At 40.3% G+C, this 20,017-nt stretch overlaps 1 protein-coding gene across 1 annotated transcript in view; it reads right to left on the bottom strand.

Annotated features, from left to right (window-relative positions):
- Positions 1 to 20,017, bottom strand: part of LOC148657667 (uncharacterized) — a 152,893-nt gene that overhangs the window by 87,121 nt on the left and 45,755 nt on the right. The window contains exons 10-16 of the mRNA XM_088644218.1: positions 17,195 to 17,278; positions 11,754 to 11,894; positions 5,947 to 6,105; positions 5,768 to 5,851; positions 4,969 to 5,115; positions 1,139 to 1,306; positions 590 to 769 (exon numbers count right to left, since the gene is read on the bottom strand). Of these exons, the coding sequence (XP_088500344.1) occupies positions 590 to 769; positions 1,139 to 1,306; positions 4,969 to 5,115; positions 5,768 to 5,851; positions 5,947 to 6,105; positions 11,754 to 11,894; positions 17,195 to 17,278 (963 nt within the window). The remainder of the gene's footprint in view (positions 1 to 589; positions 770 to 1,138; positions 1,307 to 4,968; positions 5,116 to 5,767; positions 5,852 to 5,946; positions 6,106 to 11,753; positions 11,895 to 17,194; positions 17,279 to 20,017) is intronic.

Genomic DNA, 20,017 nt, shown 5'->3' with positions numbered 1-20,017 from the left:
CCACCATCCACAGGCACAGTTTTATCATCTTTGCTGTTTTGTTGTTTATTACATTTATGTCATAACACATAATCCTAAAAATAATGACAATTTGGGGAAAAAGGGCAAAAGAATCAGAGAATATTAAAATATAATCACCTAAAGGGTTTTACCACTCGCATGAAATCTAGATATCCGATGCTTTTATCCTTAACGGCTCGCCGCCTGAACACTATGATGTGATAACAAAATGAAAATATGAAGGCACTTTGAAAGCAACGTCTTGTGCAGATCAAGGCTTCCTTATTTTTTAAATCCCTTTGTCCTCAAAATATGTTAATTCTCCAGATCTTAACACTAGATTTTACAGAAAAACTCCCTGGCAATGCGTGATACCAAAAACCCCAAAACATACACAGGGCTCTCTTTTATTGTATAATAATAATAATACAAATGAGTGCAATTTTTGAATGTTGATATGTAAATAAGGCATAGAGAGGTTAGGAGAATAAACTCCCTATTCTTGCAACAAACATGTACTGGGAATTCCTGATCACAGACGTTCTGAAAAACATCTGTCTATACAAAGCAGTTCTATATACCCTCTTACCTTATTGCCAGCTGCTTTCCTTGTGTCTTTTAGAGTTTCACTTGCCCTACTTAGAGCCTCCTGCTGTTTCAGGATCTGATCTTCCAGCTGCTGTGACTTTTCTGTTTTTTCCTGCAATTTGGACTTGAGCAGGCCAACTTCTAGAACCAAGGTGTTAATTTGCTCTTCACTGCTCCTTAACTAAAAAGAAAATAAAGATCTCTTTTTCAGCACATTCTGAAATATAATTGTTATCCGATAAGAGGGTAAGATAAGATACTTTCTAGTAGAGCTCAGAAGCATCCAAATTATTTTTGACCACGATCTCACATACTTTCACTGTAGCAGAACCTTTGCTATCGATCATCACTGTTTAATCAATTCCAGAACTGCAAGACTTCTCTTCATTGGAAGTCTGTTCTGTAATGATCTCCAGTTTATTTAAGATGATCATTACCACGCTTTATATAATAAACTCTAATATAACTCAAGTTAAACTCAACATTTAACTTTTCTAAAACTAAAGCTTTCCAATCTCTAGGACTAACAATTTCACAGAATTTAAGATACCTTGTTTTGCAGACTCTCAAGCATCTCCTTCATGTGACTGCTTTCCTGAGAGAGCTCATTGTTAAGACACTCTTTCATTGTCACTGTCCTCTTCAAAGAGTCTTGTGTTGCCTTCAAGGAAGTCAAATCTATTCGCATGTGTCGGATTGTTTCCTCATGCTCATGTACCTCCAAGCAAAACCAAACAATAGTAAAAAAAACTGAGACGAACAGACAACACTCACTGACGCAGCGAGGCAGGAAAGTACGGGTGATAATGTGAGCAGCAAGACTCGGGCGTACGGAGTTACAAGCTGGAAGAGACAGGAAAAAGCAAAGCCAGCACAACATCAGAAAAGGCGAGCTGAAATGTTTACACCCCACTGTATTTATTTTGTTTCAACAAATGGCATATTTATTCTCATTTTAAATGATTGGAACATCTCAGCGGACTTACCGATATAAAACTAAAGAAAGAATCAGGATGAGCTATTGGTTTATATGACAAGATATTAACCTTATCAAGATGATATTCAACAGAGACAAGTTTTGCTAGACTTCTACTGCAGATGCTTGACAACACCGTCACCACTTGGCAGTGCTTTGCGATCTATTTTTATCCTTTTATTTTTAAAAAATGATGCTTAGCGCATAAGAATTAGAAGAAGTGCATTAGTATCAAGCAGATGAAAAAAAACAGCATAACAGAATGCAGCAAATAAGGTTAAGCTTAAAATCCAAATGTTACACAACCAGAGACGCTTTTGATTAGCCTTTGCAAGTTAAATTTAATTTCTAAATTATTTATGACAAGTAACCTATAAAAAGATAATCTTGTGCCAATTAACTTCAGACGATGTCTGTTCTGCTAAGAAATACTGTAATAATGTATAATTCCACATTTATAGTCAGAATTCTCGCACATACAGTACAAGTGTTTTACTGATGCATATTTGATATTTGACAGCTTGTTCGGAATTCATGAACTGGCATCTGCTGCCCCCAAACCAAAGTGTTCCTGAAAACCCAATGTCCCGATTCACCGATGCCGTGTGAAAAGAAATGTTTTGCTGGACATGTGCAGCGGAACGTGTGCCTGAGGACAGCAGGAGACGGGCAGCATGGGAGACCCTGCACTCTCTCCTGTGGGCAGGGTGATCCTGCAGTTCGAGAGCGCTGAACAAACACCACACATTACATGCAAGTCCCTGTGCTGTCAGGAGAGGCATGGAAAGGGTATTCCAATAATCGCCTGAAGCCTTTGTGAGATCTGACTCAACAAAACCTGCCCTCACACCAAGCGAAGGCAGGGGTCTCCCATGATGCCCACGAGCTGCCACAGTGTGCAGGCTGTGGTCGAGCTGCGTGTGCAGCATCTCGGGAGCTCAGTTCTCTTGAAAGCAGGGGTATCTCAGTACTTCCACAATGAGAAACGGAACATCACGCAGAGGGTTTACACAAAAACAAGTTATTTCTCATAGTCTGTAGCTCTATCCAATCTGATCTGTTGGCACCACTGTTTTTTTTTGTCCCAAGTAAAAGCAGGTGCCTGAACAAAGTAAATGCTCCATGTCATTGGAATATAATACATTTCAAAACAGAACTAAAATATTTTTTTAGAGTGACGTTTCCTACATATAAATGTGACTCACAGTGTATCATAATGTGCTACCACTGACTTCTCTTTGAAATAAAATTCTTTATACCATTTTATTCTGCATTTTGTTATTACAAACAATGCCATCGCTCAGCAATGATCAAGCAAAGGTGGCAAATGATTTTATTTTTCACATTTTATCAAATATGGGCCATTAGATCTCAATGACAAGGAACAGAAAGGCCAGGACGTGACATCTTTAAAAAAAAATGCATGGATTCACAAATCCATTCAGTATATTAATTACAACTGCATAAAAAACTGAAAATGTGTCTGCAAACATTATGACGAGAGAATATCTAGTTATAATTTCTCAGGGTCAAAACAAAAATGTCAGCAGGTCTTCTTTTCAGGCTGAATTAAAAGGTAACATCCTGTAATTGGAATGTCACAACAACAGCACATTCAAAAATCAAAGAATATGAAATTGTGACTGTAAAATCAGAGACCTCTCTTGACAACTTCTGAAGGTATTACTCATTAAACTACAAGACTCGCAAGAATTATCCGAGAACTAGACCGCACAAAGAAAAATGACCAGTGGCAAAATAATGATATGGATAAAATATCAAGCAGGACAGTTTTTGTGAAGCACTAAAAATAATGACACAATAACGTCAGTGTAAATAAGAAAAGATCTATGAAAACGGCCAAAACACATTGGCAAGAAATTCAATATTAACAGGCTCCAGCAGACACAAAAAACCTGTCTGGAGATGCAGCTGCTATCTAGGTCAGACTTCACACCTGTTAAATATCAACAGGACAGAAGAACATCTTGATGTTTAAATTCCCTGAAAATGTTCAAAACTCGTATTATACATTAAATACAAGGTTTACAAGGTGTGGTTGTGACAGTGTACGAGTTACAAAGAAACTAGTAGAGCTTAATTCTGTGCTTAAAATAAACAGAATAAACAGCACAGACTTTTAGCTTAAGGGCCTTCTAAATATGTATTTATTTATTAATATAGTTATAGTTAACCTCCACTTCCAAAACAAACCTCCCAGCTCATGCATAGTATGTGTACTTCACATTCCTATTCAAACCTAAGATCTGCTGCTGGAAAATGTCTAAATAAGAGGATCTGAGCCCTTCCTGCCATTCCTGAACTGCATTCACGCATTGCACAGAGACCAAGAGGGCTTCCTTGAAGTGCCGGTGGGTTGGTATCCCATGTGGATCAAGCCTGTGTGGTTGTGTGTGGTCTTCCATGCTCTGTTTAATATGTGTGTACATTTACTTTGTGTATACCAATTCTATTTATGCCACTAGCCTCGGGCCTGTTTAAAATGAGTATTTGCAAAAGCATTACGACACAACTCATTAAATGGGCAAAATGGAGAGCTTTATTGTTAGTATGTATAACCACAAGGCAAAGACTCCATGCAAAAGCTTCCCCTCACCTTTGAATGAAAACACTTATCCCACTATAGCAGCTCCTACTCTTGAGAAATTAATTTGTCTTTTTAAGTAAAGGTGTCGGGAAGTATCGTTTGGATATTCCTGGTCTCTACCCACTGTTTCTGGTTCAGTGGGAAAACAAGCTAGAAAGCCTTTAACAGTAACCTTAAAGTTTCTGATCTTGCAAGTGAGTGAAACCATTTTATTTTCATTATCTTTTGTTAGAAAAACCCCCATGATGTTGTTACGAAGAAGTAATGCCCAAGTTGATGGTGGTCTAAATCATTTTGTTCAGAAGATGCAGTTTTTCTCCTGAAGTGCTATTTGCATTGCTGCTTGGTCTGCGTGGTCATGAAATGGGGCCTCCACTTAATGATCCAGCAGACACAGCCTCTTACCCGAACCACATTGATCCCCGACTGGGGCTGACTGCTTTATCTCAGCGTAATGCTTTCTAGTGGGAAACTTTCATTTCGATTTGTTTCATTTACAGCAGCGGGTAAGGTGATTACTTAACAGGTACTACATCCCTATTACACCAGTCATCCCAGATACAGTGTCATTTTGACAAATTGTTAAAGATGTCTTTTTCATCATGCGTCATTATTCACAGCAGCTTTGATTTATTCCTGTAAACGGCAGTGCTAAAAATTTGCAAAACTGAAATGCCAGGTGGATGCAACTACTTCTGTAACACTGTTTCTAGAATAAAGCTTGTTAGACTCATTCAACTCTTAACTCCCAGAATGCACATATGCAGACAGCATAATGAGACGTAAACTCGCATACCTGCAGCACAGCTTCCTTTTCCGAGAGCCCCACTCGCTCAAGCTCTTTCTCCAAGGAAAGTATTAACTGGTCTTGTCTTTGAACGTCACTTAACGCAGCCTGATATTTATCCCGCATCTGTTCGAGCAATTTTTCAAGGGTACAGATCTGCAATAGAGGAGCAGGCGGGCACAAAGCAAATAACAAAAGATACTGTAAGCATTTAGAATGAAGTACACCAAAAACACGTGTTTTCCAAGCATGTGCAATTATGAAGGGATGGTGGAAAGTTAATAAAGACTAACCACAGCAACATTATATTATTAGTAGTATTATTAGTAGTATTATTAGTAGTATTATTATTATATTCTTATTGTAGCTGTCTTTCTTCTCCATTTTGGGAGTGAGTTGCCATTGCTGGGTGGGGGTGGGTTGTTTTGTGGTGTTCTAAATGTTGGTTATTTAGTAAAATAAAAATGTTAAAAAATATTCACTGAAAGTGGAAACAAAAGATAAAGCCGGCTTCTGATAATGTATGACAATATTTGAGCGCAGCCACTGAACAGAACGTCTACCCTGGACGTACAATCAGTGCCAGTGGAGATAAAACCAGCTTCCACCAAGATTTCAGCAAGGCCTTTCTCCTGGTATGATATGAAATCAGCTATAAGTTATAACACTGGCATTAATCCACTCATCAGATTACAGCAGACAATTGCAAAAGTTGTACTGACAAGGTACCTTTGAAACATGTCCCACCGCACAGTGCCCAGTACGATTTTTGTAATGGGATGTATTTAGCACAGGGCGACAAACTTGCCTTCTCCTCTGCCAGTGCCTGTCTCTCATCAGACTCGAACTGCTGCAGTTTCAGCTGATGGATCACACCCTCTGTACAGCTTATCTGTAGGGATGCAGAAAGCTGCTGGTCTCATTGGTGCAACACGAGTGACACACACAGCATTTGCACACCAGATGAGTGGGGAAAGACAAACTGACCTCGCTGCTGAGAACGTCCTGCTCTCTCTGAGCTGCCACCGCCTGGGCCTCCAGTCTGGCGTGCAGCCGGCCATTGTCTTCCACAGCATTTCGATATTTAAGCTGAAGATCTTGCAGGTCATTCTTGTGATCGCTGAGAACTCTTTCCAGCTTTGAAATCTTTATATGAATATGAAATTACAAAGTCACATACAAAAGCCTTCTTTAATGGCACTAACGCATTCTGTATTAGATAACAGATTGTCCAAAACAACTTTCATAGCAAAATACTTGGTTTTAACTATTAGCTAAATGGCTTATTAGAGATATTAGAATGTCTTTGTCAGATGAATTACTACTTCAGCTACAAACTTCAAGCATAATTAGCCTATAAACAGCTTTTGTTTACTTCTGAAACCCTTATGGTTTAATTGTCCAGTGTTCATTAACTGGAAGCTTTTTTCCCCCTTTTTTTACAATAGAGAGCTCCTACGAATCCATGGCTGAAGAATGCTCTGCTTTAGACTGCGATTTAAGGAGACTGAATAATGTTGAAGAAGACGAGTAAGACCACTAACTGGAGTGCTAGCCACACATCAAAAGCTTTCCTAAAAGCATATCATACTTTACAAACATAATAGGTAAATCATATACCTAGAGATTTTTATACTTCTTTTTACTAAACAAACACTAGTTTAATCTGGAAAGTAAGATCAAAATCACACATATACAGTATATACTGTATATAGGAACAAGTAATAGGTTTATTCCATAGTGAAAAGAGAAGAGAGAAAACACCACGTTTCAGCTGTGGAACCTTCTTCAGGTGAAAACTATTACTTCCTTTGCAGACTACACATGCTGACGTAGCTACCCACCTGACCCACTATATACTGTATATAGTTTGGGGCTCTTCCAAACTACAGTATCTGCAGGGATTTGGCTAAGAACTGCATGAAAACCAAGATCAAGATCTTAAGAACATAAAACCATAAGAAGGATTAGGAATGAGAGTATGCTCTTCAGATCATCTGATTCTTAAACCCAATTAAATACTAACACAAAAATCTACAAGCAATGTCTTTGCTGTTTTTTTTCTGATTTTTCTTGTTGCATCTGAAAAAAAAAAACAAAACCGTAAAACTGGAGGTGGTTTGCGAGGCCAGACATTAAATTTGCTCACTGAAAGGCTGCTAAAGGGGGCCCAGCTCACTGTTCACAAAACGGTTTAAATTCTTCTAGTTCCTTCAGTTAATAAAAGAAATGAAACACTCCAACTTCTTCCGAGCTGCCACCTGACAATCCTGCAGTCTGTCTGTGTGAAAGTGAAGGCCGAACGTCAATTGGAAAGAGGCAAGAAGGGTGGGGGTGCTCTGAATCCGGATGGGATTCTCTACTCTCCCGGGGTTAGAAAGTGGCTGACGTGTATATATGGGCAAAATATGGAAAAGGGACATCTGCATCTACCAAGGACGGCTGAGGAAAGTAGAGGTGTCTAATTCATAAAGCACAAGTTACAGTTTGGGGTTCGAAGGATCAAACTTAAATGATTTATAAAAAACAGAATTGCTTTTTCTTCATTATACCACCAGATTGTGCGGCTCTGCATGACACGAAGAGAAGCGCGACATGGAGGCAGGCACCTCTGAGCCCCCTGTCTCAGGTAAGGGACTGACTGGCGGAGAGGCGGCACCTCTCACTGACAACAACGCAAGCCTGCAATCCCCCTGGAAGCCACAGAGGGCGCTGTGTTGCTGAGAGCCAAGAGAATCCTGGTCAACTAACCCAACAGCACCCTTGGATGCACACTGCTGCTGGGGACCCCCGATCCCGGCATGGGATGATCCCCTCATTTCTTTTACATTACGCATGCGGTCACTTTTGTTCAACCCAAAGTTGAGCTCTAACAATAAATAAAAGTAAAACAAAAGGGGTTAATTGTGAATAATTAAATGAACGCTACTAATTTTCTAAAGATACCTCTTAAGTTTATTATAAAGAATAAATATATATGTGCTGCAATAAATTTACAATGAAAACATGTCACTTTTGAGAAACAAAATCCAATTCCACATTTCCTGTACAATGGTAATCTATACCCTTCAATTCAGCGCCTTAGTACCGATCACTCCTAAATTAATGATCCATTAGCTTCCCATGTGTATAGGGATAAAGGGAGGATTATTTAAGCCATGCATGAAGTCTATAAATGACAAAGTTAATGCTTTTCTGAAACCAAAGCCAATAATATGAAGGAAAAAAACCTTTGCAATTTTGGGCTAAGAAGTTTGTTTTTATTTCCTGCAAATAGAAAACAGTTTTTAGTACCCAAAAACTAAATATAATACAAGTTGAAGCCAGAGATGCTCAAATGATGTGATGCATGACATAAATAACCCCAATAGATTCATCTGTTAGGTGGAGATGTAATGTCACACATATTCTAACTGAAACTCCAAGTGACTTTGTGTAGTTTTGTGCAATTTTGACTGCAGCATCAAAGGAAAACATGCAGTTTTAACTTTCTGAGACAAAAACTATCATTCAGAAGTTTCCTCCACAATATCAAGATTGTGCGTAACTTACTGCTAACAATAGCTGTCAGAATACTCTGTGGCCTTTGTGATAGTTACTGATGCACATTCCTCCCCTCACAGGAAAGGACTACACCCAAGACAGTGAAGGTGAGTTTACAGACATAGTGACGTCATCAAAACGTCCTGTAAAATGTAGAAAGTATGTTAGAATGTTTCCGGTCAAGAGGTTGTTATAAGTGCAGCGGTAATTTTCCAATACCACCACATCACTGTTTAAATCATGAGAATATAACATTAAAACAGCACTTCATTAAAACACCACAGGTCATGATCAATCTTATTATTAACACTTCTACCAGCTTCAAAATACATACAAATAATTCTACAAACCCAAAAGCCACACAATTACAAGAGGAAGTACAGGTTTCTTTCACAAAGAAACCAAAGACAGGCAACAAAAGATCTGCCACATGAACCCTGCCAACAGTCCCAAAGTGCCACATATTAGCAGGACAGACACTCTACTAAAGTCAATGTGTTGTGAGATGTATATGAGCACTCAGAATAATCTCTAACTCTGAACATGGTCTGCTGTGTTTTAACTACTACTGTACCATAAAATGGCAAAAAAATAACACATGTCCAGCTGATGCTGAAAGAACAACACAGCGGCTCTAACACACTGTCTGGTAAAAAAAGGCTTGTAGTAAAACAAGCAGTGGAGAGATTAAAACGCTCCGTGCCATCTGTCTGTGGCTCCACTGTGAGGTCACTATAACTCCCTCTTGTACACTGATGCTGCGGCACAAGGGTGGCCAACCCTGGCCAGCAGGTCCTTCAGGTCACTCTTGAGGTCGGAAAACATGCAGGTTCTGATCGACCAAGCCAGCTCTGACAGGAATGGCCACCTGCAACCCGTAAAAGATACGGGGTCTGATGACACCGTCATTTCAGAAGATCTCTAAACTACTTAACTGCAGAAATCACCACAAGAAACAAAAAAAAAACCTTTTTATACAGGAACTTTAGCACAGCTTCAAACAAGAGCAGGCTGTTGGGTCCATCTGTCCTGTTTTGGTTGATAGCAACGGTATTTATCACCTGATAAATTGGGGATTTCAGGCGGACCTATTCAATCTGGTGGTCTGGCAAACATTGCCTTTGAACAATTCCACCTGCTGGCTGAGTCGCAGTTGTGTACAGAGAGCGTACCAAGTAATGACAAACCTGACTAACACGCAGGTCCAAGGCCTATGTCTTGCGATCCTGCACACATATAGCACAGCATCTAAGATTGATTTTTAACAACTCGCAGGGGCAGAGTGAAGATTTGGAGTGGGTAAATGAAGTCAGTCAGAGGTCGGTAAGAAATCATTTTTAAAAAAGCAGAATGAAAAAAAACAACTCTCAGTAGGACATGAGGGATAGAGGACACACAAGATGGCAAAGTGTATCGCGCACGTACACCACACACAAAGATAAAAGCAACACACAGTGACATACTGTTAAATTAAAATTTTATGTACAGTATAATACCACAAAAAATTACATTAAATATTGTAATATGATAAATAAGGACACCTAGTACCGTATAGAGTAAAACGGCTTATTTTAATTTATCTAGCGACATAACCAGCTTCCAGCTTATAAAATGATACATATTTTTAATTATGCTGTCATAATACAAAGTAATTTGGCAATGATTTTACTAGAAATGAGCTATTTTTGTACTCCGTGAACTGTGTTTTTTGGACAGTCTACAGTCTAGGGGGTGAAAACTCGGGGGGGGCATAAAGTGGGGTCCCCCTGTATCTTTGACACACAGTGCCAACTGCTATGATCACCACAGTGTGGAAACCCTTAAGACTCTGAACACAACTCAAGCTCATCTTATAAAAGCAAGCACTAAATCATCGTATTCTGGACTTGGAATCTGCCTGTGAAGGATTTCATGGAAGATTTGCAGAGCACAAGCTATTGATAATGAAACTGAATGCAAATCACAGGTCAAATCGGTGCTCGGATCAGAAAGAGAGGAGAAATTCACACAATGAACTGCATAAGACTACTGCATTTGAACAATGCGAATTCACAAAAAAACAACAGCGGGACTGTATTCACCTGTGACATAGTGTAAAACGAAAAGCAAAGGCAGGTGTGAATTCAATCAGCGTGAATGCAGAATTGTTTTTCCCCGACACTGCCACTTGAAACAGAAATGAGGATACCACAGTCTGAAAAATGACAAACGCTACGGTCCAGACACAATATTGCATATTCCTCCTCATTCTAAAGAACTGCAAGTAGCACATTTTTTTATTTGATTCTAAACCAGAATTGCAGCCAAGGGCAGAGATCACACATTTGATTACCGATAAGCACGCGTGTGTATGTATAGATATGTTGAAAAGAAAATAATTTAAAATACTTGCAAAAGATTTGCTCAAATTAAAAACCGCAAAATAATACCAATCAAAAATAAACCCTTTTAAAAAACAAGGCTCTCTCTCTCTCACACACACACACCAAGCCTAGGGCTTATCTGGACAAAAGAAGGTGATGAGTTCTTCAGACTCGTTTATGCAAACATTAACATATGGAGCCCTTAATGACTCTCATTACCTAGTGTGACAACTAACAATTATCAGCTGCCTTAGAGATTTTATCACACATGCTAAACTGTTGCCAAACTAAGACATGCGATAATGAAGACACAGCTGAAATGGGATGATGCAACAGACAATTAATTAAGCAATTAGCCTAATGAATTCTATGCTCAAGCTCTTTTTTTTTTGGCTCAAGATATGAATTAATTACACTGTGTAATTAAATTAACCCGGTTTTAATTTCACAGCTGCACTCCTGGCACACCCTCTGCATCTCTCCAGCTTCCCCTGTACCAGAGGTAGGCTAATCTGTCCTGTCATCCGTCATGATGTCTTCTTCATACAGCCCTGCAGTTTTGCGCTTGAACGTCCGGGGCGAAATGCATGGTGGATAAATGGGAACAGACACGATCAGACGACGAACACAAACACGGTGACACGGCAGATTTAGCCACGACAGGAAACCCAGGGAATTAAAATCACAATTGGTTTTGACTGGCGAGGGAAGTGCCTGTGGACTCAACCGCAGTGTCGAGAGCCCACACACGCTTCGCCCGGGAGTCCGACAGGGACCCCCGGAGCCCCGCTAGCTCCCCGTTCTGCATTTGAGCTGGAAATGATAGAACCGCTCTGGGGTCCTAGACAGCGTGCGACTTGTGTACGGACGAGGCGCAGCGTGCCGCACCTTCTCCTTCGCAGACGTGCACTTGTCCTTCCAGCCAGCCAGGTCCTCGCCGATCAGCCTCGCGCCCAGATCCCGCTCCGGGGGCCGCTGTCCGGACCCCTCCCCGGGGCCGCCCTGCGTGGCCCTCCGCCGGGCCTCTCTCTGGAAGACAGAGGGCTTCAGCTCTCGGGCCGGAAACTCGCCAGTTTCGAACGCCGGGGTTAAAGGCAAAAGCAAGCGAGTCGGGCACATTCCAGATGAACCATTCTGAATCGTTCGGTCTTTGCACTGTGGAGTATCTAGAACTCTTAAAGCATCAGTGATAAGGTTCCAGGTGACCGCAGTTTACAGGGACTCCGGAGGCCACAAAACACAGCTTATCTGGGCCCAGAATAGAACAGCAGTCAAGAGAAGACCTCTTCTCAACTTCACTCTCCGTCTCCGATTCATAGAGGCGTGTGGTGACCCCGCCCATCTCCACTCTCGTGTCCCGCACACATCTCAGACAAAAAAAAGTCATTTTCATAGTGGAATTTCATAATGTAATTAATGTGTTCAAGCACCTTTATTTAAAGCAGTTTACAGTGTGAAATGAAACATAGTTGGTTGCGCCTCCCTTGCTTACCAGCTGGAGAGGGATCTTGGAAAAGTAACAAAAACTAGCAGACCCGAACTGCGGCTGTAATTATACAATATTCCTGCGATTTGTTATTAATCGGAAATCGTATAGTTTCTTTATGAAAATTCACCAACACTCCAGCAAAATAAACATGCTGTCATATACGACACAGACGAGGGCATGATAACTGTTGTTGCTGCACCCAGATGAAAGCCTTTATCTGCCCCTTTCCCACTTGGGCAGAAGAATGCAGAGCTAATCCTACGCACGTCTCACACCGAGACAGACAGGCTCCGTTACTCCTGCAGCGCTCACACACCTGGACAGTCCCATAGCATGTTCTGTAGCGCTGCTTTTTCATTCCTCCATGAAAAGCACAGAGCACAAAATTAGACAGTAACATATATGCACATTGGACACCCAAGCAGAACAACTGCAGATGACTGAAACATTACCAGCACCGAGGAGGAATCAGTGCAATAAGCATCTGGGTGGCTGGCGTGACTTTATTCTTTTGAATCCCATAGTAAGAAATGACCCAGTAAATCAAATGCCTATTACGGAGGATTCTGAAGCCCCTACTTCCACTTATTTATAATTATTTCTAATGACTGAATTTACTCATGTTACAAGACATTTATTTTTGCTGCGGTTTTGCAGACTATACATTTTTATATCCCAAATTAATGTTGCCCATGTGCTTCATGGCTATTTGCGGATTAATCTAAAAATCCAAACATATGTTTTACAGTACAAGCCTAATACAAACCTTTCACCTGCAGTTCTACACAAATGAACTCACAACATTAATCACGATGAAAGTCCCAGGGGAACACGTGTTCTGCCAGTGTCTTCAAAAAACACAAATTTGAACGCTGCTAAATATTCAACACAAAAATCCCTACAAAAATTGTTACAGTGAATCATATTTTAAAACCTTTAATCATTAAATGGCCAGTAAAAATAGCCAGTAGTGTCATCATAGACACATTCATCTTTCTTTTTTTATTTAAATTAGACCTGTTGGAAATTATGGCCATACTTGACACACAGAATTGTGGGACAGTGAGAAATACTACCGTGAAAGTCACCACATCCAATGAAAAACAACAGCGTCAGGCTTAATCCTTTGACAAGAAATTACTCTCAGGGATCAAAACATCTCCCTACCAGACTGTTCTCCTTTTCCAATACATCACCCCCCCCTCAGTAGATTCGTTAAGACTGCAGATATTAGCAGGGTAAGCACCTCACGTGGATCTGTCAGAGCTCCGAAAAGTAACAGCACAGACAACACATCTGCACTGCAGACCATACAGGCAGGGAGCAATGACTGACGGCACGACACCAGCTAGCGACAGAGGGACCACACCATTGCTGTTCAAGACCCAAGGAAGAATGAAGAAATGATTTATCCTTGTGACTTCTGTAGGCACTAAAACCTGTGTCCTGTCCCGCAGGACTGACCTTGCGCGAGCTGCAGGAGCTGAACTTTAGACCTTTATTCGACCGTATGAGGAACTGAGACTCTGTCCTGGAAGGTGTTGGAATCTTCTTAGCTGCTGGGTCTGGACACAGATATCTTGTGTCGAAGTGAAGTCATACAGAGGATAAGAACCGGTCTGTTGAAATATGTAGCTGCACCGCCACGTCACTAGATCGGGCTGCGGAGAAACCCCGTGCCCTACAGTATGTCATTTACTCAAGCAGAGCGGTCCACGGCGCTCTCCCGCTCTACCACGCATGGGCTCCAGCGCGCAACCCATGTGATATGGTAATTCAGGGCAGACATATCATTTCGTAAATAAAAGAACCCTCGCTAATGATTAACTGAGGCTTTGCAGGAGATGGCACGCTGATTAATTTTACCCTCTCCAGCCAGAGTCAAGGTCCCTCTTCTCCTTTCTCCTTTTTTCTTGCTGAGGGTAAAAATTTAATCAAGTCCTTCTTTAATTTTTTTTTTAATTCCCCACTGTCATTTTTTTCATTTGACATGTATTATCCTCTGTGGTACTGGAAGCCATTCTTGCAGTTTCCTGTCTTCCTAATTCCTACGTTTTAAGAACTGTGTGACTGCTGAGAAATTCTCACGTTATGCACTTCCTATTGCGATTTAACTTGATTTAGTGTTTCCAGTAGCATAAATTCCCTCTGCTGTTCTTTAACACACTATTTTCCAGAGATGATCCTTATTGCGTTTCTCTCCTTTTTGTGACTTGAAAGAAGGGAATCCAGGGGAACCAGCAATTTGTTGCAAAGAAAAAAAATGGCGCTTTCCCTGAATGTTTTAATTTAATGTATTAATTTGATTTAGAATATACATGCGTGCAATACACTGTGCCAAAATAATCTGTCTTTGTAGTTATGGCAGTCGAACGCCATTCACATTCTAGAAGACAAGCAAATGACTTTGACAGATACATTATATAATTCTGCTAAACAGAGACTCAAAGCAGGTTTTTCAAAACCTGTTACTACTGAAATACATAAAGTTGAAAATGTCAGTAATTGGAGATTTCGATTTAATATCTTCCATATCTCCTAGGGTATACCTCTGTCAATACTTTTACACATAATACCGCAGCAGAGCAAAATAAACAGCTCAGCTGAAACAAAGTAGAGATGCTTTATCGGGGGCTTTTGTCAATCTTATTTATTCTGTTATTATTATTTAATGCTGGTGATATATATTATTAAAAAAGCCCTGATTTATAATCTTACAGAAGAACAATAGAAGTGCCTGCATGATGAGAGAGCAAGGAAGCTCTCCCTCAGTAAATGGTGTATATTCATAAATGCAGACACAGAAAGTATCATTATTCAATGTCCTCACAGAAATTGAAAGCCTTTTTTCACTCAAATATTCATACCCTCTGCAAGTTGATTTATTTTCATATTCTGACAAGGAATTATTTTCCACAGTGACATTGTGCTTATAACCTTTACCTACTGTGAAATCAGCAAACATGCCGCCACCAGTACACAACCTGCGAGGGAAACTGGAATATATTCAGTTCGCAAATATATTTGTATTTGGCACAATTATGTAAAGACTCCATCCTGGGGCAATCAGGAATGATAAAAAAAAGCCACTGCAGATCACAGAGGTGACATTTACTTTAAGAAGCACATAAGGAATCACCAACATCTTTGCTTAATAAATAAAAACGGGGGGACATAAAAATCTCAGAATGATAAAATCACTCTCTTTAGTTAATGAAAAATGGAAAGGACACGGAGAGCACTTTCATTTCATGTACACAATTTTTAAAACCCTTTTTGTTAGAAGTCAAGAGGGCATTACTTTTGTGAAAATTACATATCCTCATGCAAAACTTGATCGTCTTTATTGATGGACAATGTCGTAAAGCCATCATTCTGTTTATAGACATTTAATTGAAGACAGCATAAAACGATAAACTAAGAAACATGCATGGTTGACTCCTCCAATTCAAACCATAAATCATACTGATGCTCAGACAAGTCGCCCAGACACAAATTCTGATGATAGATGAACCATTTAACTTTGATTTTTGAAAGCAATGAGCTTGCTAGCAATACCTCACACTGACTAATACCACATATGGTCATGCAAGGAATCGTGAAAAATCCATTTTTTCTCTGTGTGGATGCTAAAATAATCTTGCAAATGATCATTATTAAAATGTAGCCTGTATGTTATATCGCAGTAATGCACATAGCTGAAAAAAAATGCAGATTTGCATTGGAAGGCTATAATTTTGAGATGATTGGTAATCTTATAAAGCAGTCATCGAAGAACTTATCTCCCCATGTACACTAGCTATTCATGCATACCCATAACAGATAGATATATATAGAATGACAGAATTCTGATATTAGTGACATTAGAATATCTCTATTTAATTAAGGTGCAGTGGGAATGCTTCAGATACAAAATACAGCAATCTCCCTCATGTTCTCCTTATGAGTGACATTTTTCAACGCTGCTTTCCGAGACAGGCAGCGGAAAAAACAATCAGCTCCTGGAAGGAAGATCCATTACAGACATTTAAGAAAATTAGAGGTGCCACGTTTTGTTTTGTTTTTTAAATGAGCAAGCACTCATTGTGTTTGTTTAACATGTTGAATTATTTATTCCTGATGAGCCAAACCAGTAAGCAGAAATACCGAAAAGATCAAACTGACACTGCACCCCTACACACGGGGAGACTCCAGCTGGTGGCTCTCTCAGACTATCTGTGCAGCGGAAAGCCAACAAGGGATTTGAGGCTTAAGCATTACAATGCAAGGCCGAAGAAGAAGAACTGCATCCCCTGGGACGTGTTTAGCTGTGCACAGCAATGCCAGACTTTCAGTCTTGTTAGGAAGCAGTCTGCGTGGATGGAGCTCAGTACGGTAAACAGTAAGCCGGACTCATTAATGACGGACCTGTTCTGCAGGATTTCAGGAAAGCCTTACTTTTTTGGGTTACATTTTTTATTGTTCTCCAAAAAAAAAGCCCCAAATAATTTGTCATTTCTAATTATCGATGCTGCCGGATTGTAGTGCTGTCCCTGCACTTTCTCTACATCATCACGGTCTTTTTTCATCTTCCTCATGTCGTTATTAAACAGTCCCATGTCCTTCCTGTGCCATTTACCTGCAAAAAGATGCCAAGGACCACACCTCACTCTCGGGCACAGCTGATCCAAACACAGATCAGCAACACATGTATAAACACATTTCTACAACATGTAAGGGGCGCTCGCAGCCCCAGAAACTCCGAAATCCGGGACGTTGCTTGCAAGTAAAAAACTGGGGATCAGAAACACTTTGACAGAGAGATTGCCAGCATAGTCTGCATAACACAACACGCTCTCACCTCCGCCTCTGCAGCAAGCATCTCGCGTCTGGCCTCCTCAAGCTCTGCCTTCACCCCCTCCAGCTCCTGTTTGGTATCACCCAGCTGTAATAAATGGAAGAGCAGTGATATTTAGATGGATGAGTTGTGCGCCAGGAAGAGAAAACTACCAAACACGGACCTAAAGCGATCCCCTGTCTTCACATGCTTGATTTCATTCCTTAATTAGAGCCATTAATCAATGGGTTTGAGATATGAGGCTTTGGAAGGGCCTGATGACACGACACCTTGCCACCTGTCAAAATTACAGCTTTCAGTTCATGCACCATCCCTCAAATAGTTCTTTTCTGCAAGCTTGGCTGCATCCCACAATTCATTATTTACTATATTGTCCTACCCCAGAGTAGTGCTACCTCCAAACATGCATGAGCGTTTCCAGAGGAAGTGCCACATGCTAGTGTGAAGCCCTACTAATGATCATTACATTTCAGATGAATTCAAATTAAAGGACATTATTATTGTTATTGCGATTAAGACAGCTGGTGTAATTGAGCAAACAATGCACAGCGTGCCTTGCGCTTGTTGTTGAGGGCAATGCAATACAAATGAAATTTCAATTTTAAAAATATCAATATGAAATTAAACGTTTTTCTTTCCGTCTCAGACATAATAAAATCGCACATCTAAACCTAATGAGCACTTTAAGAACCTTTCTGAATGATGAAGACTGATTTTTTTCTGCTCCTCAAACTCCAAGCTCAAGTCATTGATATTAAATTCAGCATATGACAAGCACTTTGAAGTCTATTAATTTAAGTACAGGCAGAAGGCCATCTTGGCATAGATTATGGTCCTTAGTGATATTTTGTCTTCAGTAGCCTCATGTTTATCTGAGCAATAATAAATCTGGCTTCATGTTGTTCAGTTCAGAGAGGGAATTTCATTGTGTATGCGTGTGTGCGCCTCTGTAAAATCCTGTTGCTTTGTTAAGGTGCTGCAAGCATTTCTAAAAGCACAGCGGCAGACTTCAGCCATGGTAAATTATTTAATGGGTTTTGGCCATTACATATAACACAAATTCCACAAAAGGCCCAATAAAATCAAATTAAATAAGTAGTGAGGATTTCAGAAAGAAAAACAATCAAGGACAATATTGCATCAAACTAAACAAAGAATTGCACTCAGGAAGAAAAAAAAAATTTACAAAGCGTTTTCAACTTTTGCACAACATGCAAAATATTAAGGAAAACATTGAATTGTAAGTCATGATGATGCACAATCAGTATAAGTCCAGGTTCTGAAGCTCTGTCTGAGCATTATACTGTAGGCAACCTTTTTTGTATTCAAAACACATTCCATATTATCCCTTTTCTGAGACTGAAAACATTTAGACTATAATTTGATTTGTTTTCTTTTTTGAGTAATCAACATCAGTTGTGTACACGAGCGTCCATGTTAAAGGAAGTAAAATAAAAGCAACAATCCGAAAGGAATTTTATGTTTGAGCATGCTGCTAAAGATGGGAAAAAAAAAACCTAACCACCGCAAGTGCTCTCACACATCACCCCTGAAAAGAAATCTCATTTCACCTTGGCAGCTGCTTTCATAATTTCTGCACTGAGGCTCTGTGTCACTCCTCTCTGCAGCTGATCCGAGCTACAGCTTCAAGATGCTTCTTTTCAACTGGCACGAAATCAGGTTTAAGAGCCACAGAAGCCTCATGCCAGTGGGCAGCTTTTGGCGGCGGCCAGCGCACTGCGGCTGTCCCTCGCGGACGGCCCCCGCCGCACGGCAGACCCGCGTGGCTCTCCCAGCTGAGCGTTTAAAGTGACCAGGAGGGACAGAAATGAAAACGAGAGATGATCTAGGTGCAACCGAGTTAACCTTCCTGTCGTTCCTGCCAGCCTCTTACACCGTCGCCCCCGCGCAGACCCGGGCCGCCGCACTCTCCAGACGCTTCGGCCCAAAGTCTGCGGTGTGCGCCACACAACAGGACGGTATTTATGCAACAGTCTCATGAAGTGGTTTGTCCTTTAAATGCAACTTCGTGAGCGACACCAAGATCTCGGCACTTTTCATTCTTTGGCAGGCCTAATGTGTGAGAGCTCCGTAATCAGAACGCAGCACGTCTGCATCTCCGAAGGCCTCCGTCACGCTGCAACTTGAAAGAGACAATTAACCTGAAAACCCCACTTGAGAGGGTGAATGAGCGCTGAGCAAAGGAGGTCGCAGTAGCAGTGACACATAAGTACAGTTTAATAAACAATATTCATTGCACTTAATTAGTGAATAACCAAATTCCAGATAAAGGGTGCTAAAATTTGCGTCTGTACCCGCATATATGTGTAAAGATAAAATTAGTCCAGGTGGGTCGCTGCCTCAGCACCCGCCACACCCAAAGAAGGCTCCACGGCCGAAACGTTGTGTTTTCTTTCTTCTCTTTTCAGCATGGAATAAACACCTTGACTTGTTCCTTTAGAGATCAATAAGGTGAATTAAAGGATAATCTCGGGGCTGGCGAAGTTGTAGGACCCTTCGTTACCCTTTGTTTTCACAGTTATTCGAAAGCCATGCTTTTCATTTTAAGCATTCAAATCCAGAATCGATTACAAAAACTAGGCAATACTAATTGAAATTACTAATTGGAACAACAACAAATTTAATTTGATAAATTAATGTAAAAGATGTCAAAATATGATCATTTTTAAATATTTTGAATGAAACAGATCGGATTATATCTGAAGATATAAGAATAAGATATAAGATAACTGAACCATAAGAACTCCTGATATTTTTTTCAAACAACACAGGTATAATTTTAATTGAACATTTAAAATGAAAATA

This window comes from Lepisosteus platostomus, chromosome 8 (genome assembly GCF_059453375.1).
Source record: "Lepisosteus platostomus isolate fLepPlt1 chromosome 8, fLepPlt1.hap1, whole genome shotgun sequence".
In the NCBI taxonomy this organism is placed as follows: Eukaryota; Metazoa; Chordata; class Actinopteri; order Semionotiformes; family Lepisosteidae; genus Lepisosteus; species Lepisosteus platostomus.
This window is presented reverse-complemented; position numbering and strand designations above follow the sequence as displayed.